This window comes from Lithobates pipiens, unplaced genomic scaffold (assembly GCF_037356315.1).
Source record: "Lithobates pipiens isolate NorthernLeopardFrog02 unplaced genomic scaffold, aLitPip1_a1.2 Scaffold_19, whole genome shotgun sequence".
Lineage (NCBI taxonomy): Eukaryota > Metazoa > Chordata > Amphibia > Anura > Ranidae > Lithobates > Lithobates pipiens.
Genome location: NW_027507764.1, coordinates 126712690 through 126735283, shown reverse-complemented (window position 1 = coordinate 126735283; position 22594 = coordinate 126712690). Strand labels below are relative to the sequence as shown.

The 22594-nt window shown below is 39.4% G+C and overlaps 1 protein-coding gene across 1 annotated transcript in view; it reads left to right on the top strand.

The window, feature by feature from the left end:
• LOC143996274 (ATP-dependent translocase ABCB1-like) overlaps positions 1-21936 on the top strand; it is a 34110-nt gene extending 12174 nt beyond the window's left edge. Inside the window, exons 3-21 of the mRNA XM_077491245.1 lie at positions 2268-2328; positions 2421-2571; positions 4059-4101; positions 4857-5048; positions 5242-5413; positions 6190-6314; positions 6441-6615; positions 7544-7657; positions 10087-10197; positions 11890-12015; positions 13390-13593; positions 14353-14523; positions 14641-14802; positions 14927-15076; positions 18478-18621; positions 19432-19536; positions 19917-19994; positions 20094-20177; positions 20902-21936. Of these exons, the coding sequence (XP_077347371.1) occupies positions 2268-2328; positions 2421-2571; positions 4059-4101; positions 4857-5048; positions 5242-5413; positions 6190-6314; positions 6441-6615; positions 7544-7657; positions 10087-10197; positions 11890-12015; positions 13390-13593; positions 14353-14523; positions 14641-14802; positions 14927-15076; positions 18478-18621; positions 19432-19536; positions 19917-19994; positions 20094-20177; positions 20902-20934 (2401 nt within the window). The 3' untranslated portion in view covers positions 20935-21936. The remainder of the gene's footprint in view (positions 1-2267; positions 2329-2420; positions 2572-4058; positions 4102-4856; positions 5049-5241; positions 5414-6189; positions 6315-6440; positions 6616-7543; positions 7658-10086; positions 10198-11889; positions 12016-13389; positions 13594-14352; positions 14524-14640; positions 14803-14926; positions 15077-18477; positions 18622-19431; positions 19537-19916; positions 19995-20093; positions 20178-20901) is intronic.
• Positions 21937-22594: the final 658 nt, after the last annotated feature.

Here is a 22594-nt window from a genome sequence, read left to right as displayed (position 1 = left end):
CCTGGCGCTGGTATCTTCAGGTTCATAAGATTGATCTTTAGCACAGAGGATCCTAGGGCAGTAGAGGTGAGTATGCAAACAAAAGGTTAATTTTACATTACCGAAAGTTAATGTTAGGAGTTACGGAGAGGGTTAGTGTTCAGGTTGAGGTTGCAGGCAGGATTAGTATTAGGGTTGGGGTTACAGTGATATTTAGGATTGGGATTACAGTAAGGGGTTAGTATGAGAAGAGAATAGAGTAGAGCATTGCTCTCTGCCAATAAAAAACAGCTAATAAATAGTCCATACAATGACAGTGTTTGGATCGAGCAATGGGTCATTTATGCACCAGGCTGCATTATGAGAAGCAGTGGAGGAGTGTACTCGTGCACCTGTATGGTTTTTAGGGGGTTTTATAGTGGATTTGGAAGGTGGGCAGGGCTGCACAGATAGAAGCAGGATTATTGCCTTCTGTAAGCTTTGAACATTTTTTTGCCTTCTGTAAGCTTTGAGCATTTTTTTCCTTTGTAAATTCTCATTATACATCTGCGTTAACTGTCACTATACAACTTGCTTGTTTTCTGAGCCTGCCAATGCTGAACTAAATTGAAACTTACTAAATGTGAAGGAAAAAAATCTGATAGTGTGTATGGGGCTTAACTCTCGTGATAGTTTACCAGGAAGGGAGGGGGGTGAGTCATAAGAGGGCCAATGAGAGCTGCAGAGCTGAAAGTGTGTCTGTGTAAATCCAGGAAGTGAGCAGACAGCAGCTTTAGCTGCCCCCAGTTAAAGTGGAGTTCCACCCCAAAAAATAAATGTATTAATGTGCTTTAAAAAATAAATTCTCCAATTTGTATATTTGTATATTATTTCCAATAAATGCCTGTTGCTAGGGGGTCCCTCGTAGTCTGCCTCCTTTGGTGCCTGGGCTCCTGACGTCACTTCCCTCAGCGCATGAAGGGAGATCACCTCTCCCCCCTCCCTCTTGTCAATCATCTGGGACATGTGACCAGTCCCAGATGATTGCGAGACCAGTGACGGTGCCCGGCGCGGTTCTCGCATGCGCTGTGGGTGCCCGGCTGTGAAGTTAAAATGCCGGCGCCACCGAGCGGAAGGGGGGATGACCGGGGCTTCGATCCCCCGCATCGCTGGACTCCAGGACAGGTAAGTGTCCGATTATTAAAAGTCAGCAGCTACAGTATTTGTAGCTGCTGACTTTTAATTTTTTATTTTTTTTAAGTGGAAACCCGGTTGCAACCAGACTTAGTGGAGGGAGATTGCTGCATCATATTTGGCAAGTACAGATTCAGAGTATATATAAAATAATATGTAAAGTGGTCAGAGGGAAACTCAATGGTTTAGTACAAATAAGACAAAGAGGTATCAAACACCCCCATATACATATAACCTTAATAGCACAAGTGAAACGGATTCAAATGTCTTAAAGAGGAAGTCAAATCTCCCACTCTGATGCTGCTTTTCATTTAGTCCATTATAATAAGTAATTATCAAACTATAGCCACTGTAATCCAGCCCAAATTGCATATTACTTACTGTTTAAAGAAACTTTAAAAAACTTGTTTCCAGGGGTTAGGCAGTGCTATCTTAAGTATTATTTTCTGAGTCCACAGTGGAGTGTATTTCCATCCTTACATTGAGCACTTCCTGTACTGTTAACACTTCCTGTACTCAATCCAACGTTTCTCTGGCAAACCTGCATCCCTGTTCATAGCTGACTTGTTTTATTTCATAGTATTTACTTGTGCCGATTATCTAATGTTTGCCTTTGTCAGTCTTATCAGCTTCAACTGATAAGGCTGCAGTAATGGCCGGGTTTACACTGCATGTGAGGTCACATGGTCACATGGTGTGTAGGAGGAAGCTCTGAATGATTCTGCAGCCTCCTGGGATATCAGTGGCATGCCGTAGGAAGTCCTGATAACAGATAGACAAGCACATAGAGAGTGTGCCGTAAATCAGGGGAGATCTGGGCATGCTCAGTGACGTCATTCTAAAGAACAAAAAGGATTACAACAATACTAAGCTAGTAAGGAGATATCTACAAGCAGTGTTCATTAGGGTTTTTTATGCTGATTTACATGGGACAAAGTTGTGGGGGAGAGTTTACAACCACTTTAACTGGCTAATTGAGAAGTGAAGAATAAATATTAATATAAATAAGTGGCTCATATCATTAAATATCATTGTGAAAATATTACGAGTTACAACCACAAGTCTCAGCCTTAGCAAAATACTTCTATTAAATGCAGTCATTATTACTTCTCCAGGAATTCAAAAATGAAAAACAAAGAAAAAGAAAAAATGAAGGCTGTTGGCCCAATTCAAATTGTAAGTCACTCCAACATTATAGTTTTTAAATATTTAATGACAAATATGACTTTTTCCTTTAATATAATATTTTTTTCTTTGTTGTTTTATAGTTTCGATATGCCAATGGGCTCGATATCTTTTATATGATTATCGGAATTCTTGGAGCCATCGGAAATGGAGTTTCCCAACCTTTAATGTTCATTGTGTTTGGCGATATGACTGATAGCATTTTATGTTACGATTCAGCTCTATCAAACACATGTAAGAATTGTTCACATAATTTTGATTAAATCATTAGGGGGACCTAGTAAGCAACTAACTGCAGTGAGTTTATATGTGCATTCAAGGACCCACACCCACAGTACACAGTTGTCATATTTGGGACACAGCGGCTGTGTCCATGCAGCCACTGTGTCCCAGTAGACAACAATGGAATCACTGGCACGGGGCTGCATGCAACACCTGTGCCTCCCTGTGCCAGGAAAACATAGTCCTGCACAGGCACGGATGTAAATGCCATGTGTAAACGAGGCCTATAAATTATCTAAAATTTCTACATATTAAAAACATATACAGACTTTGTAAATAGTTCACTTTTAATATAGGCCCACAGCATATGAAAAAAAAACACTCAATGCTCAATGTGTACTCAGTGCTGCATTTTCATGAAAAGCATTTCTCACTTACCCATACCTCCCAACATTTTGAGATGGGAATGAGGGACACCTACTAACAAACGTATGTAGGCCCCCTGCCACACCACTTTAAGGGGAAATAACTAAACAGGTTATTTAAAACCACAAGGACTTTTTTTTACCGCTACTATTCCTTTATATTGGCTTTTAAAGTTGAACAATTCAGCAATTTAGAATTTGGATGAAAGGTTTAGCACTGGGATACACTTTTTGAAAGATAAAAAGTGAAGTTTATATACAACTATAAAGATCAGACCAAAATCAGGGACAAATGAGGAGGAAAGAGGGACAGAGGGACATTGCTCCAAATTAGGGACAGTCCCTCGAATTCAGGGACAGTTGGGAGCAATGCTTACCCTGCAGGGTTTGCACTTAGAGATGGAGCCAATAGCCCTTCTACAAAAATCCCAGAAGGGGGGTAACAGCGTCAACCCCTGACCTTTTTGCCACACATCTCTGTATTTTACAGCATTCTCAGGAAATAGGGGGAGAGATTTGGGTTACAAACAGTAAAAATAGGGGTCTTTTTATAGGTTAAAAACTGGAAAAGGACACCTCCACCCCTTTCTCAACTCCATAAAATAGAGCAGAAATGTTCTATAAACCATAGAGGAGAACTGTGCAGGGCAGATAATGCTGATAACTTCAGTGCAGCAGAGGCAGAGTGCGCAGAGTGCATTTACTGTTTTTTTAAAGAGGCAACGCATGGGGAAAGGTGCATGTGCAGGAGAAATGTAATAAATATTTTTTTTCATACACTTTAACATTCACAAGAGAAATGGCGAGTTAAGTTTATTAAATGCACGAAAACCCAAGGACCCTTGCTTTCTATGTTGATGACATAAATAAAACTGTAATATTATGAGGTTGCTTGATAAATATTATAGAGATATAACAGAGCGTACACTGAGAACTGTGATGTTTGCCAGAAGGACAGATGTGTCTGCCAGGTTATAAGAAAATGTGTTGCTGTATGTAATACCAACCAACATTTACACACAAGAAAAACTTTTATGTATATATATATATATATATATTTTTTTTTTTTTGCAGCTGAATGTGCTAAATACGGACCACTAGATGAACAGATGACTCTGTAAGTTGACAATATAGACTTTTTTGTTTATTTATGCTAAACATGATTAAATACAAAATCACTCTTCGGTTATAGGTGGACACCAAAGGGCTGAATCATCTAGTGACTTCTTAAAGCTCTAGAGGGAATTTAAAACTCTTCCTCGCATTAGTGTCACACTTCTTCAGTTTCCTCTAATGAAAAATAAGTGATATATCAGGTATATATGAGGTCTAGAGCAACCTTTTGCAACCCTTTTACAATAAAGGAACCCTTAAAATGATGTCAAGATTTTAGTGAAACCCCTGCTAAAACCAATTCATTGTGGGGCCAGTGGGAAAACTACCCCTTACATTGGGGGTCATGTGGAAGAATGCCCCCCTTACCGCAGTGGTCCGACTGCCACCCCTACTAACAGCTAAAAAGGTCTCTGGTATCATGCCACTGGCTTTGCTAAGTTGTGTTGGCTCTGGAATGATTCTGGAGGAACCCTGGTTAAGAATGGCTGGTCTAGAGAGATAGGTCATCCACTATAAACTTTTTTTTCCCTGTGGACCCTATTAAGGATACATTCCTCCAGTGGCTCTATTACAGCTAATCTTGAAATTGTGTGTTTCTGCTAATCGTACATGGAAGCACTTTATTTGAGCAGTACTGTGGCCTTAAATGTTGATGTCTCACCACAGAATTATTCAAGAAATATAAGAGATATCTAACCTTTCAGTAACTATGTTTTTGCTTTGTTATATTCACCGATAATGTATTTTCTTTTTCAGGTTTTCCTTCTACTATGTGGGAATAGGAGCAGGAGTTATAATTTGTGCATACTTTCAGGTCTCCTTTTGGGTTCTAGCTGCTGCAAGACAGACTAGAAGAATGAGACAAGTGTTTTTTCATTCTGTGCTAGCAAAAGAAATTGGCTGGTTTGATGTCACTCAGTCTGGTGAACTTAACACTCGTCTTACAGAGTAATAATTTTATTTTATTTTTAAATTAATCATGTTTGACTAAAAAAATGTTATAATAAGCTTGTATAAAAATATAATTTTCTTAAATATAATATATGTTTTTGGATAATATATGTTTTGGATAATTTTTTATAATAAGCTTGTATATAAATATAATTTTCTTAAATATAATATATGTTTTTGCCTTTGCCAGAGATGTTAACAAAATCAATGATGGAATTGGTGACAAAGTCGGACATCTCGTTCAAAATATTTCAACTTTTGTAGCAGGTTTACTAATTGGATTAATCAATGGATGGAAACTTGCTCTAGTTCTCATGTCAACTGGTCCCGTGGTGGCAATTTCAACAGCCATATCTTCAAAGGTAACGAAAGATTTATGGTATTAACACTGTGGGACTTATAAAGAAGAAGGCTTAGATAAAAAAGAAAGAAGCACCTGGTGTCCAGAGAAATGTGACTTCTAAAATATGGTTCATGGACATTTATTAAAAATTAACAACATGTACATCAAGCCAACGCATTTCAGGGGAATAGACTTCCACATCTTCAGACTTGTTGCTGCGTACTATTTGGTGGGAACATTTCATATGAGTGGTTATGTTGGATCAAGGTTTCTGAACGTCAGGGAGCCAGATTTAGTTATATAGGCAGCGAACCTATACAACCTATGATGCCTATACAATTAAAGCCAGCATCCTGCCATTCTGAAACCTTGATCCAACATAACCACTCATGGGAATTTTTCCCACAAAATAGTACACAGCAACAGCTCTGAAGAAGGGAGATCTATTGCTGTACACGTTGCTACTGTATAATAAACATCCATGCTTTAAAAGTCACATTTGATACTGTCATTGAAGAATTATGGTGACTGCCATTGCTGGCTCCCTGAAATTGACAGGGAAAATCACAAAACACCTGGAACATGCATCCTCTAAATAAGTGTCAGACATCTTTATCTCTAAACCTGTTCAGGGACAACCACTCTGTCAATATTGAAGACAAAGAATCAGCATGGCAGCCAGGAAACTAGAATTTTCAAATGCATAGGTCAGCAAAGGCAGGCAGCCTCCATCATTCTCTCATTGTAGATTCTCTTTAAGCCTTAGCTGCCTACTGACTTATTGCAATTCCTTAGATGATGGTATCACTGACAAGCAAGGAGCTAACGGCATATGCAAAAGCTGGAGCTGTGGCTGAAGAGGTTCTCTCCTCCATACGGACAGTGGTGGCATTTGGAGGACAGGAGAAAGAAATAAAAAGGTTTTTATCACCTTCATGTATATATAAACACACAAGTAGTTTTACAAATATATAGTAGATGTTTGTGTGTATGCTAAAAAAAAATGTTACTTACTTTTTCTTCTGTGTATTCTTTTCTATATTCAGATACACAAATAACTTGGGAGAAGCTAAAAAAATTGGTATAAAAAAGGCTATTACTTCCCAATTGGCTGTTGGAATTATGTTCTTTATCATTTATGCTTCCTATGCACTTGGATTTTGGTATGGAACAACGTTAGTGTTGAGTGGAAAAGAATATACAGTTGGTAGAATTATGTTGGTAAGTTCTACATTTTGACTTTAGGAAATCTATAATTGTTCTGGTTATTAAAAAATTAAAAATAAATATTTAATACAGGGTGCAACATAAGACAGTTTAAAGAGAACTATGGGTTTTCTGCAAAGAAATTACAGTAGCTGTTTTGAGGGAGGAAGAGAAGGGGCAGGGTCACATTTCTACTCATTCAGTTTTCTGTGTAAAATTCAGCTCTAGCTATTTAACTCTGTAAAAAAAATTTGTAGGAAAGCAAATAAGACCCCTTTCACACTGAGCCACCCCAGGCATCAGCGGTAAAGTGGTGGTATTTTTAGTGCCACTTTACCAGCGTTTTAGCGGTGCTATTCTACCGATAGTGGGGCAGTTTTAATCCCCCGCTATTGGCCGAAAAGGAGTTAAATCCGCCTGGAGATATCACGGCGCTGGCCCATTGTTTTTGATTAGGCAAGAGCTCCTACACCGCTGCAAAGCTGCTGGCAGGACTTTTTGTGATGCCTTGCCCGCGCAGCGCCCCAGTGTGAAAGCACTTGGGCTTTCACACTGGGTTTGCAGCTGAGGCTTTTTTCAGGCGCTTTACAGGCGCTATTTTTAGCGCTTTAGCTCCTGAAAAATGCCTCAGTGTGAAGGTAAGCTAGAAAATATGAAATGTGAACCAAGAGTTTTTTTTTATATAATTTTGTTTAGTTTTTTTTAGCTCTAACCATATTAAATAAATAAAAATTCTAAACAATTTCATACTCTATTTCCCCACTGACTTGAATAGAAATGGCAGGATGCAAGTAACTGGTTTATCCATAATGGATTATTAGTTAGTAATAGGTATCCTATATGTACACATTTATGTGTAGGCAATTGTAAATAGCAGAGAAATAAAATGTTGTAAACATGTTCATTATTTTATTATGTAATTAGTTGCCTATTAAACTTACAGGTCTTCTTCAGTGTGGTCTTAAGCAGCTATTGCCTTGGTCAGGCAGCTTCACATCTTGAAGCTTTTTCTATGGCAAGAGGTGCTGCTTATAACATCTTCAACATCATTGATCAGGTGGGAAACTAAGCAATATAAAATAAAAAAATGAAACTTTACGAAAAAATCCAGATTAGTGCTTTCAGTGCAGACCCCCTAGAAGGGAAAACAACAGTCTGCTTCTGAACATCTGCTTACCTTTTCAAATTAAAAATCACTTATATATAATGAAAGAAAAATTACATCAATTAATATTTGTATCTACAAGTACACTATAACATACCACATTTAAGTGAATCCTCCCCCCTTGCAGAAAAGCAGTATAAATATGAAAAAAACCTTAGGGGATAGAAAAAATACATAGTATATTTACCCCCCCCCTTTGTCTGTGGTGCCTATGTGAGGGTGAGATCTTCCTTCTTGGAGAAAGATCCTGGGGAATGTAGAGTATTCCAAAATTCCAATTCTCACTTAGAAGACTCAAATAGAACTGTGCTGTAGTATATTTTTTGTGAGATTTGGAATACCACCATTCCCCAGGATCTCATCAGCAGGTGTTTTTTTTTTTAAGTTTATGCTTCATTTCAGTAAGGGAGCACTTCAAAGGCTGACGTTCAAGCTTGTCTTGGCTCTGAGCACTTTCATGAGATAAGAAGTGGCAAGAAGAATGGAGATGCTGACACGTTACCCTCCCTCCGCAGTCCTCTTACTGCTACTTGTCTTGGGACAGTGCTCACAGCCAAGACACATTATGAAGAAGCCATTTCCTGCATAACAGTTTTTTGATTGGCCACTGCAAGAGTGGAAGGGGGAACATGCACCATGACAGTTGGGTCTTCCCCAGCCCCTCCCAGTAATCTGTCCACAAGATCCGTGATATGCCGAAACCTAGCGCCTGGTAGACAGCATACAGTTCGGCGCTTCAGGTCTTTGTCACATATTGCCCTCTCTGTCCTTCTAAAAATTGAGTCCCCTACCACCAGAATCTGTCTATCCTTTCCCTTCACCCCCCTCCCCCCACTCTCCCTGGAGGAGTTCTTTACCTGGCAGCAAAGAGAGTCCCTCAGCTCCAGTAGTGCTGGTCCCTAACTGGTTTCACCAATGTCACTCAATGGAGCCTACTTATTGGGATGCTTCAGCCCTGGATCGGCCTCCCTGGCACTTCCCCCTCTATCCTTCCTGACTGTCAGCCATCTACTCTTTTCTGGTGCCTGCACCTCTTTGTCCCCACCCGCCTCTGTGCTGGTGCTGCCGGCACCTGCCGGGTACATTTCTGGCTCTCTTTTAGTATGGAGGGTCTTCTCAGTGCTGACAGTTGCTTCACTATGTTAAGAACTTGGGCTTCCAGGGAAACAATGTGCTTACATTTTGCACAGCAGTATTTGCCCTCGATCAGATAATCAAGGAAAGCATACATGCCACAAGATGTACACCGAGTCGCATCTCCACACCCGCCGGGCATCGTACCTACTAATTTAATGAGGATTGACACTAATACTCAACAGTAAAATACACAGGTACTCAACAAGACAATACACAGGTACTCTCCACCCACGTGGACGCGCAGCCCACGTGCACTCACCGACAATGCAATCACAGACCACATGCACTTGCAGACCATGTACACTCGCAGCCTACGTGCACTTGCAGACAACATGCACTTGCAGCCTATGTGCACTCGCAGACAAGATGCACTCGCAGCCCACGTGCACTTGCAGAAAATGTGCACTCGCAGACCATGTGCACTCACAGCCTACGTGCACTCGCAATACACAGGTACATACAATACACATTTACTATTGATCCACACACACTACTCAGACAACACTCAGGTACTCACACTACTTGCACTCGCAGACCATGTGCACTTGCAGCCTACGTGCACTCACAGCCTACGTGCACTCGCAACACTCAGGTACTCACACTACACAGGTAGTTTGACCCCTGTTATAACCTTCTGTTTTCAACTCTGGTTTTTAACTTACCACTTAGTCCAGTTCTACTTGGTCTAAGTTCCAGCAAGAAAAAAGGCGGCAAGCTTAAAGATGAGCAGGCACAAAATGAGTTCTACAGAAAGTTATATAGGCCTCAAGCTTACTGTTTTTTCCAGTCTGCACTAAAACACAAGTCAGAGTTTAGGCCCCCCTGCAACAAAAAATTCAGTTTTGGTGAGATAGTCCCAAAGTGTTAATGCCTTCTAAAGGGATGTAGACCATATTCTTTTGCTTAGTAGGACACCATAGGTACATCAGCTGATTAAACATGAAAAAGCCACTCTCGTTCAGATTGGCATAATCAAAAGTTTTTTCTTCAGAGTAGATACAGGTAGGAATCTGTTAAAAAGTTTGCTATCATCTTTGCAATGTACATTGATCACCCAGAGGGGATTGTTTTTTCACAACACTCCCTTTAGGGTCTGAATTCAACACTTGGAGTAGAAGGGTGGTTTTAGAGCTTTATGAGTGAGCTGCAAGTAATAAAACATATTATCCTTGCTTCAATTTTAGCCATCCAAAATTAACAGCTTTTCAAGAGAAGGATACAAGCCGGACAATATAAAGGGAAACATAGAATTTAGAAATGTGCATTTCTCCTATCCATCAAGAATGACTGTACAGGTAAGGGATATTTAAGTCAAAGTGTTCCCTGGACATGTCTCCTTATAATAGTATTTCACCATACAGCTATTGGTTAGCTATTTAGTGTTTTTGTTTTGTTTTTTTGTTTTTAAATTTAAACTTAGGTTGGGAAAGTTTTGCCTGTTCTTATGACAGGGGCAGATGTAATGGGACCCACAACACCACAAATAACTCTAAATTTCTTGGGTTAGGTAAAGGAAATGTCTTTCAGTAACATACTACAAATCTGTTTAGTAAATTCATAACCTTCCTACCTATGCATTCAAAGGAATTAACAAAATATTACGTCTTTAGAGACAAGTATTGACTACACAAATACGTGAATAGATGTCGACCTTACCTCTGATCTGTTTATAACTGAACTTTATAAGGTTTTTAGATGCTTTAGTTATGGCAGATTGATGGCAGCAAGCAGTATAAATATACCTTGTATATACTACCTGTCCGCTAGCATTTAGTAAATAAATATCTGACAATAAATCCAGAAGTTCCACCCTATGGGCCTTAGAGCATCTTTGCGGCATAATACATAGGTAGTTACAACATTGTTTATCATTAATAAAAACACTGCACTCCATTATCAATAAGCATAAACTGAAGTATTAAACAAAGTTTGCATAAAACGTCTTGGCTAGGTTGAAAGCTCTTTAAAAATTCCTAGTGCTCAGACACTGTTTTCTCTCTTTAAACGTATAACCTGGTGCTTCTAAAGATCCCGGCTCTGAGATGGTGGCAGCACCCTTTGCTTTACAGTACTGAGCCTTTTATGATCACAATATCCTTCTACACTGCTTTCCTGCAACCAACTTTTTATTGACTAGTTCCAAGCGAACAGGAGAGACCATGAAAGTGATAACAGAATAAAACTCATATACACCACAATGTATAAAACAAGATCATGAAACATTAATTTTAATTATTACTTTTTGACATGCCCATGAGATCATAGCATACTGCTCCTTGAGTTACGCCCTTAGGGACATTCAGTTGAGGACCCCAGAACTAAATGTGTTCTGCTTGAGAGACACCATCTCTTCAAAACGTTTAGTATAGTAAATTTAATAAAACTGTTCACATAGTACACTACTAATTGTGGGGTCTGCCATCTAAAATTTCATGAAATAACAATCATACTCTAATGCCCCGTATACACGAGTGAAAATTCCACCAGCAAAAGTCCGATGAGAGCTTTTGGTCCGAAAATGTGACCGTGTGTATGCTCCATCGGACTGGTGGAATTCCAGCCAGCAAAAAATTTGAGAGCATGTTCTCAATTTTTCGGTTGGAAAAAGTTCTGATAGGAAATTCCAATCGTCTGTACCAATTCCGACTCACAAAATTTCTACGCATGCTCGGAAACAATTTGACGCATGCTCGGAACCATTAAACTTAATTTTCTTGGCTCATCATAGTGTTGTACGTCACCGCGTTCTTGACGGTCGAAAGTTCAGTAAACTTTTGTGTGACCGTGTGTATGCAAGCCAAGCTTGAGCAGAATTCCGTTGGAAAAACCATCCAAGATTTTTCAGATGGAAATTCCGCTCGTGTGTATGCGGCATTACTCATTTTCTAATGGGATGCAGAGTGTGAGCAAAACATATGTCTTGTGTGGGTGTGGTCATAAAGTAAAGGGAAAATGCTTATAATTTTTTTTACTTCTTTTCTGTGAAGGTACTGAAAGGATTTAACCTGACAGTGAAATCTGGTCAGACAGTGGCACTGGTAGGACAAAGTGGGTGTGGTAAAAGTACAACGGTGCAGCTGCTGCAGAGACTATATGATCCACAAGACGGAGAGGTATTTATGTTTTTTTTATTCAAAAAGGAACCTTATTTGCATGAACTAATAATCTAATAAGTGTAAAGTTAAACAGCTCAGGGCAAAGTGACAACCTCTTCCTAAGCTCACACTCTCAAACCAGCTTATATTCTCCTTTCATTCAGAGAATAATTTTAATTTTCTCAATGATTGCAAAGCATTCTCTGATTGGGCTAGTTAGAGAGGTGGGGCGGTGACATCAAAATCTCACAAACTATTCTCTGAATGACATCCATACTGAACAAGTGACATCCTGTGTTCACTAATCAGCAGAGCAGCCTGCTTGGCATGGAACCCGAAAGCTAGTGCAGTGTCTACTAGAGTGAGTTCCATCTTCCATGGGGATCTTTCAGGTATAAGACATGCATACGTACATTGGTTCCAGTCGGAGCATTGTAACTATACAAAAATATGCCAACCTAAATGTCAGCTTAAAAGTGATATTAAAATTTCAACTGTGCTGTACCCTCCTCTTTTTTCTGAGTGCCCCAATACCAAACTGCTGTGGGGGTTCTTGTGCGGGTGTGCTTTCAAATGGGCACACTGGGCCTTGTCTCTCCCTCCCTTCTTACAGGATGTGACTAACAGAAGCAGGAATCATTGGCTCCTGCTATTCTCAATGCGGCCTGTGGGAAGAGAGGAGAAGACCTGCACCCAGGCACAGCACTTAAATGACATGTTCAGGTAGGTGTTTAGTGATAGGGGGAAATAGCTAGAGGAAGGGTTTCTATCCTAACGCACAAAAGTAGAACTATGGGCAAAGAGCAAGGAAGGGTTACAACCCCTGTCTGATTTTTTTTTTTGCCATCTGTGTCCCATTTCTGAGATTCCCCTGCACTTCCTGTCCCATAGTCAAACAGGAAGTGAGAGGAAATCCATTAAAAATAACGGAATCCCTTGGGAACCCCCAGGTCACCATAACTAGTGTCACTATTGGAAGATGTCACCTCTATTACAGCTGCTTGCTGTGGGGACACTCAACAGGAGGGAGCACCTAAGAGGGACCCCAGAAGAGGAGGATCAGGGCTGCTCTGTGCAAAAACCATTGCACAAAGTAGGTAAGTATAACATGTTTGTTATTTTTATAGAAAAAAAAATGAGACTTTACAATCACTTTAAGCTTTTGTTATTATTTTTCCACACTCCCTGTTCTATGACATTTCTCAACTGGAATAAGAAAGTTAAAAGTTGATAGAGGTTCTTTCCCTTTCTCATAATGTGAATATTGTGAATATTATGTGTCACATTAGGTGAAAAATAAAGGCCATTATTTAAATGGTAATCGTCATGCATTACATCTGCAGATGTGTATTTTATTCTGACTAATGTCTTTTATCCTGTCCGTGTTATCAGATATTGGTTGATGGCCATGATATACGGTCTCTAAATATCAGACAATACAGAGAATTAATTGGTGTGGTCAGCCAAGAACCTATACTTTTTGGAACAACAATTAAAAGCAACATTAAGTATGGAAGATTAGATGTGACAGATGAAGAAATTGAGAGGGCAGCTAAAGAAGCCAATGCCTATAACTTCATTATGGATCTTCCTGATGTATGTATATGCAAACTAAAACAATAGTTTGTAATGTAAAACAAAAGGTTGTTCATAAATATATCCATGGAAGCAAGTCATTCTATTGAATACGAATATTGCCTGTGATTATGGGGTTATTTCTAATATCCTAGAGGGTGATAGTCATAAAATCGAAATTGGCACCTGCACCATCGGTGAGGCAGATGTCACTCTCAGAAGCATTTGTTAAAGATGAGTAATCTCCCTTCTGTATATGTACACCTGGGCTGGGAAATATCATCAAGCTACAGTATATTGCTAATATATAACCAAAGTCAGAATCTAATTTTCAATGACTCCTTTCAGTATATGGGAATTTAAGGAAAATGCGAACAGTATATGGTGCTATGGTCAACAGAGATAATTCTTCACCCAAACTCCGGGGCTTTAATTTTCTAAAGATGTAAATTGTATGCTCACTTAGCTTAGTAAAAAAAAAGAAGCAAAATTAACATTCACTTTTGGAAATATACACATTCTACACCTTTAGGAAATCATCTCTGTTGTGATAAACATGGCCCGTTGGTATTGAAAACTGAACAAACAGGGGATTTGCCCATATCTCTATATCTTTTTTGTTTTTTGTATTATTCTCTCATCTGCAGTGGGGAGAATAAACATAAATGGGGAGATTCGACATATGAGATAATGGGAAGATTCAACTTTTTTTTTTGCAGTTGCACATCATAATGAAAATATTACAAAACAATTTTATGTTCTTTCATTTCTTTTTTATAGAAATTTGAAACCCTAGTTGGAGAAAGAGGAGCCCAGCTTAGTGGTGGCCAAAAGCAAAGAATAGCTATAGCTAGAGCCTTGGTCCGAAATCCTAAGATACTCTTACTGGATGAGGCTACTTCAGCTCTGGATACTGAGAGTGAATCAGTTGTACAAGCTGCCCTAGACAAGGTAGTGTTTACCGGCAATATTACTGTGATCTTTTACAGAGTCACATCCATCATTTTTTATAGCAACTGCACATATGTTATGGGTGGCAAGTCAAAAATTATGATTTTTCACTTTCAGGCCAGTGAGGGGCGTACCACAATTGTTATTGCTCATCGTTTGAGCACTGTGTGGACGGCAGATCTCATTGTAGTGTTGGAGAATGGTGCTTTGGCTGAAAAAGGAACTCATTTGGAATTAATGGAGAGGAAAGCAATATATCATTCACTCGCAACAGCTCAGGTACTGTGAATTACTAGCATAAGAATCTCAGTCCAAATGATGGGCAACGCCTTCTTTCAAATGATATGACATGATCACATATAGATTTTGATTGAGATCATAGCATTATTGTGATTATTTTCAGGCCATACAGACGACAGTGGAAAGTGAAACAGGACAAGGGACACTGGAGAAGCCATCTTTAGTACAGAGGATAAACTCCAATATGTCAACTGGAAAATTCTCCATGTCTGAAAAAGGGGAGGAAGATGATGTTGCAGAGGTTGAAGAAAAGGTAATATGGAGATTTTTGCATAGACATTTAAAGCAATGCAAATAACATATAACAATGGTAAAACCAATACTTTCCATGATGGAAACTGATGCATATATTTTTACCTTTGACCTCAATCAAAAACTCCTAGCAGATGTTCTATGTTTTCTCCAATCAACTTAAAAACCTATTTTTATTGCTTGATTTCCCATGAAATTAAGAAAATCTCCAAAGTGGGGGCACAACCAGCAAAAACAATACCAACTGGCAGAAGTTTAATTTTTCCCTGCTCTATTGCAAAGTATTTTTTTGTCTGGAGTTGAACTTTTAGTTTAATTCTGAAGTCATACCTGGCTCAACATTATCCCTATGAAGTGCTAGCCCCATTGGAGCTGCTAAATAAGATGGGCCCTTGTGTTCTTTTCCTTGACCATCCCAAGGTCTATCTATTTATTGTAAGGATATATACAATATATTACCAAAAGTATTGGGACACCTGCCTTTACATGCACATTAACTTTAATGGCATCCCTGTCTTCGTTCGTAGGGTTCAGTATTGAGTTGGCCCACCTTTTTGACGCTATAATAGCTTCAACTCCTTGTTTGTACACTGGTGCACAGTCATATTGGAACAGAAAGGGGCCATCCCCAAACTGTTCCCACAAAGTTGGAAGCATGAGATTGTCCAAAATGTCTTGGTATGCTGACACCTTAAAAGCTCCGTTTACTGAAACTAAGGGGCCAAACCCAACCCCTGAGAAACAACCCCATACCATCATCCCCCTCTACCAAATGATTTGTACCAGTGCACAAAGCAAGGTCTATGAAGACATGGATGAGTGAGTTTGAGGTGAATAAATTTTACTGGCCCGCACAAAGTTCTGACCTCAACCCGATAGAACACCTTTTGGATTAATTAGAATGCGAGCAAAGCCTTCTCGTCCACATCAGTACCTGACCTCACAAATACACTTCTGGAAGAATGGTCAAACATTCCCTTAGACACACTCCTAAATCTTGTGGACAGCCCTCCCAGAAGAGTTGAAGCTTGTATAGCTTACAAAGGGTGGGAAAACTCCATATTGAACCCTACAGACTAAGAGTGGGATGCCATTAAAGTTCAAGCGTAAAGGCAGGCGTCCCAATAATTTTGGTAGTATAGTGTGTATATATAGTATCTCACAAAAGTAGACCCCTCACATTTTTGTAAATATTTTAGTATATCTTTTCATGTGACAACACTGAAGAAATGACACTTTGCTACAATGTACAGTGCCTTGCGAAAGTATTCGGCCCCCTTGAACTTTTCAACCTTTTGCCACATTTCAGGCTTCAAACATAAAGATATAAAATTTTTATTTTTTGTGAAGAATCACCAACAAGTGGGACACAATTGTGAAGTGGAACGAAATCTATTGGATTTTTGAAACTTTTTTAACTAATAATAAAATGAAAAGTGGGGAGTGCAAAATTATTCGGCCCCCTTGCATTAATACTTTGTAGAGCCACCTTTTGCTGCGATTACAGCTGCAAGTCGCTTGGGGTATGTCTCTATCAGTTTTGCACATCGAGAGACTGAAATTCTTGCCCATTCTTCCTTGCAAAACAGCTCGAGCTCAGTGAGGTTGGATGGAGATTGTTTGTGAACAGCAGTTTTCAGCTCTTTCCACAGATTCTCGATTGGATTCAGGTCTGGACTTTGACTTGGCCATTCTAACACCTGGATACGTTTATTTGTGAACCATTCCTTTGTAGATTTTGCTATATGTTTGGGATCATTGTCTTGTTGGAAGATAAATCTCCGTCCCAGTTTCACTTCTTTTGCAGACTCCAACGGATTTTCATCCAGAATGGTCCTGTATTTGGCTGCATCCATCTTCCCCTCAATTTTAACCATCTTCCCTGTCCCTGCTGAAGAAAAGCAGGCCCAAACCATGATGCTGCCACCACCATGTTTGACAGTGGGGATGGTGTGTTGAGGGTGATGAGCTGTGTTTCTTTTACGCCAAACATATCGTTTTGCATTGTGGGCAAAAAGTTCGATTTTGGTTTCATCTGACCAGAGCACCTTCTTCCACATGTTTGGTGTGTCTCCCAGGTGGCTTGTGGCAAACTTTAGACGAGACTTTTTATGGATATCTTTGAGAAATGGCTTTCTTCTTGCCACTCTTCCATAAAGACCAGATTTGTGCAGTGCCCGACTGATTGTTGACCTCAGCTGTAGTTCTCTGCAGTTCATCCAGAGTGATCATGGGCCTCTTGGCTGCATCTCTGATCAGTCTTCTCCTTGTCTGAGCTGAAAGTTTAGAGGGACGGCCAGGTCTTGGTAGAATTTGCAGTGGTCTGATACTCCTTCCATTTCAAAATGATCGCTTGCACAGTGCTCCTTGGGATGTTTAAAGCTTGGGAAATCTTTTTGTATCCAAATACGGCTTTAAACTTCTCCACAACATTATTACGGACCTGCCTGGTGTGTTCCTTGGTCTTCATGATGCTCTCTGCGCTTTCAACAAAACCCTGAGACTATCACAGAGCAGGTGCATTTATACAGAGACTTGATTACACACAGGTGGATTCTATTTATCACCATCAGTCATTTAGGACAACATTGGATCATTTAGAGATCCTCGCTGAACTTCTGGAGTGAGTTTGCTGCACTGAAAGTAAAGTGGCCGAATAATTTTGCACGCACCACTTTTCAGTTTTTTATTTGCTAAAAAAGTTTAAAATATCCAATAGATTTCGTTCCACTTCACAATTGTTTCCCACTTGTTGGTGATTCTTCACAAAAAATAAAAATTTTATATCTTTATGTCTGAAGCCTGAAATGTGGCAAAAGGTTGAAAAGTTCAAGGGGGTCGAATACTTTCGCAAGGCACTGTAAATATCATCTGGAACCTCTCATTACTTATAACTGTCCCTTTCAGGTGGGTGGCCTGTCCCTACACTACCCACATGGGAAATGCATGCCTGAGAGGCAGGGCCTTAAATAGGCCCTGGCTGACCCAAGATAGCTGCTAGAGTCACATGGGGCAGCAGCATCCAATCAAATAGCTTCCCCAGTGACCCAGGAACCTTCTCCTTCTCCTCTTGACTTCCCCTCCCACTGCAATGGCGCTGTGGTTAAGTACCACCTACAGTGGAGTAAAAAAACTTCAACTGCCTACATACAGGCCAACCTTTTTGCTACAGACACATATATATGCATACAGATTGAATTTTGGAGTGGATTCTTTTGGCTTACCAGTTTTTTGTTTCCCTTTGGATTATAAAATCTACCCAGATATGAAGAAAGTAAAAGTAAAATGTTATGCACTGGTGTCCTTAGTGGTAATCAAACTTAGGGCCCCAACACTGCCACACTAAAGTTCTAACCATAAACAATATGTTTCTTATTCCTTTTTTTTAATTATTTTTTTCAGGAAAAGCTTCCAGAAATTTCATTTTTTAGACTACTTAAACTGAATAAATCAGAGTGGCCTTATATCTTGCTTGGAATACTTGCAGCATCGGTCAATGGAGCAGCCCATCCAGGTTTCAGCATTATATTTGCCAAATTCATAGCAGTAAGTATTTTTATACCAAAGTATATTGAAGGTAAAACTACTATAGATAATTATAGCAATGGTAGGTTACCGAAATACGCAGGGCATCACTGCTGACAGTTTTTTAAAAGTGTTAATTTTCTGGCTTTCCTTGGCTTTAGTCATCTCTCAATCACTAAACAAGAACACAGCAACTGTCAGTCAGAATTTATGATCTGTATACTTATTATTTTCTATTGTTTATATTTACTTGTAATTAGGTACCAATTCCATTGGTTCAGCCCCATTTCTTTTCCAATACAGGTTTTCTTTAAAATACATAATTGAGTATATGTTTCATAGTTTGGTTGAATAAAGACACCAGTCCATCCTGAGTGTCTACAATTGTCCCTATCCCTGTACATTGCACACTCATGTTGGTCCCCACAATCCAAAGTCCTCATTCATATACTAGGGCCAATTTTGGACCGAAGCCAATTAATCTACCTGCATGTCTTTGGATTGTGTGAGGAAACTGGAGTACCTGGAGGAAACCCACGCAGGGAGAACATGCAAACTCCAGGCAGGTAGTGTTGTGTTTGGGATTTGAACCAGCGACCCTTCTTACTGCTAGGTGAGAGTGCTAACCACTACACCACTGTGCAGCACCCTACATGGTGCTCTGTGGTCATAAGCAAAGTGAGCTTGGAAATGATTTTAGAATTTTTTTTTGGAGTGAGTTATTAGGGAAAGTGTTATTTCTCTGTATAGCAGTGGGTTTCTATGTTTTGTTGACATACATTTCATTATATCCATACACATGCTATATTAATTAATTTAACGTTTTTACAGATATTTGCAACTGATGATGCTGTTTTGATTCAGCGTGAAATTAACATCTACTCCATCATAATTACTATGATTGGGGTGGCATCCTTCTTTACATATTTTACACAGGTAAACACTTTTATAAATGTGGGAATTGTATGTGAATATTTAACAGTTAAAATCTCAAGCTGACCCAGATTGTTAGACTCATTACTGGTTAGTTACCCCCGCTTTAAATTAGTATGCATGTGACATGTGTATGTGTTATGTTTTATTGCTTGAATTCTTGTAATTCAAAATAAACTGCAAAAACACCTTTTATAAACAAAATTTTAAGTTGACAATTGGAAAGAAAGAATCATTTGATAAAAAAGAAACTGTAACAGGATCAAATAATCAGTCTCTCCTATCAGTATCTATGATATGAAAGTGGATAGATAAGATACATGTCAAACCTCAGTTACTTCATCTTTCATATTACATTTTCTTATATCCATCTGCATTGGTAGGGATTTATGTTTGGAAGATCGGGGGAAGTCCTCACTATGCGCCTGAGACAGATGGCATTCAAAGCAATGTTACGCCAGGTTAGTGTGGAAGTAATAGACGTTTTACCTGTACATAAACTATCAGTTCATATAGGTGATACTATACTCTAACTCTAACATCCCTTACTCACTCCGCAGGAAATATCCTGGTTTGATGACAAGAAAAATAATACAGGAGCTTTAACAACCAGACTTGCCACTGATGCTGCTCAGATACAAACTGTAAGATCGCTATATCTGCTTGTTAATTAATAATATATATTCCTAATCCATGCAAAAGAATATATATATATTTATGGTTTAGAGCCCTATGGCCGATACGGATAAGGATGACATACAGGGTTAACATAAACTTACCCCTTGAAATGGGCCTGAAAGTGTGCCTTGGTCTAACATACGGTATACCAAAATAAGGGGGCATACCCTAGATAAGAAATGAGAAATGAAATGAGTACTCTTGTGAGGAGTATGAATACCTTGAGAAATTCCCTAAAATGGGGATGGGAGGGTGGGTATGGCGCACAGGAACTGACGAGGAACACAGCCGGACGGGCTGGTTAAATACCCCTCCGGGCTCCTCCCATAAATTCAGGCCACCATACTGGCCTTCTTATATATATATATATATATATATATATATATATATATATATATATATATATCACAAAAGTGAGTACACCCCTCACATTTTTGTAACTATTTTATTATACAGTGCCTTCAAAAGGTGTCCATACCTCTTGACATTTTCCACATTTTATCATGTTACAATCAAAAACGTAAATGTGTTTTATTGGGATTTTATGCGATAGACCAACACAAAGAGGCACATAATTGTGAAGTAGAAGGAAAATGATTATGTACAAATAAATATGTGAAAAGTATGGTGTGCATTTGTATTTAGCCCCCCTGAGAGTGACATTTTTGCCCATTTTTCTTTGCAAAATAGCTCAAGTGCTGTCAGATTGGATGGATCAGCTGAGCGTCTGTGAACAGCAAATTTTCAATTCTTACCACGGATTCTCAATTGGATTCATGTCTGGACTTTGACTGGGTCATTCTAACACATGAACAGGCTTTGATCTACACCATTCCATTGTAGCTCTGGCCGTACATTTAGGGTCGTTGTCCAGTTGGAAGGTTAACCTCCGCCCCAGTCTCAAGTCTTTTGCAGAGTCTAACAAGTTTTCGTCTAAGATTGCCCTGTATTTGGTTCCATCTATCTTTCCATTAACTCTGACCAGCTTCCCTGCCCCTGCTGAAAAAATCATACCCACAGTATGATGTTGCTACCATCATGTTTCACAGTGGGGTGGTGTGTTCAGGGTGATGTACGTTGTTAGTTTTCCCCCACACATAGCATTTTGCTTTTTGACCAAAAAGTTAAATTTTGGTCTTATCTCACCAGATCACCTTCTTCCACATGATTGCTTTGTCTCACACACGGCTTCTCACAAACTGCAAATGGGACTTCTTATGGCTTTCTTTCAACAATGGCTTGCTTCTTGCCACTCTTCCATAAAGCCAATATTTTTTTATAACCTAACCCTGCTTTAAACTTCTCCACAACTTTATCCCTGAGCTATTTGGTTTGTTCCTTGGCCTTCATGATGCTGTTTGTTCACTAAAGTTCTCTAACAAACCTCTTAGGGCTCCACAGAACAGCTGTATTTATACTGAGATTAAATTACACACAGGTGGACTCTGTTTACTAATTAGGTGACTTCTGAAGTCAGTTGGCTCCACTAGATTTTAGTTAGGGGTATCAGAGTAAAGGGGGCTGAATAAAAATTCACGCCACACTTTTCACATATTTATTTGTAAAAAATTTGGAAACCATTTATCATTTTTCTTCCACTTCACCATTATGTGTCACTTTGGGTTGGTCAATCACATAAAAACCCAACAAAATACATTTATGTTTTTGGTTGTAACATGACAAAATGTGGAAAATATCAAGGGGTATGAATACTTTTTTCGAGGCACTGTATGTTTTCATGTGACAACACTGAAGAAATATCACTTTGCTACAAGTAGTGACTGTACAGCTTGTATAACAGTGTACATTTGCTGTCCCCTCAAAATAACTCAACAAACAGCCATTAATGTCTAAACCGTTGGCAACAAAAGTGAGTACACCCCTAAGTGAAAATGTCAAAATTGGGCCCAGTTAGCAATTTTCCCTCTCTGGTGTCATGTGACTCGTTAGTGTTACAAGGTCTAAGGTGTGAATGGGGAGCAAGTGTGTTACATTTGGTGTCATCACTCTCTCTCGTACTGGTCACTGGAAGTTCAACATGGCACATCATGGAAAATAACTTGCTGAGGATCTGAAAAAAAAGAATTGTTGCTCTACATAAAGATGGCCTAGGCTATAAGATTGCCAAGACCCTCAAACTGAGGTGCAGCACGGTGGCCAAGACCATACAACGGTTTAACACAACAGGTTCCACTCAGAACAGGCCTCGCCGTGGTCGATCAAAGAATCATATCATTTCCAGAGGTTGTCTTTGGGAAATAAACGTATGAGCGCTGCCAGCCTGTCAGTGCTCAGACCATACGCCAACATGGAGGAGGGGAAGAGGACTCCAGTGGCAACCTATAAAGCTCTGGTCAACTCCATGCCCAAGAGTGTTAAGGCA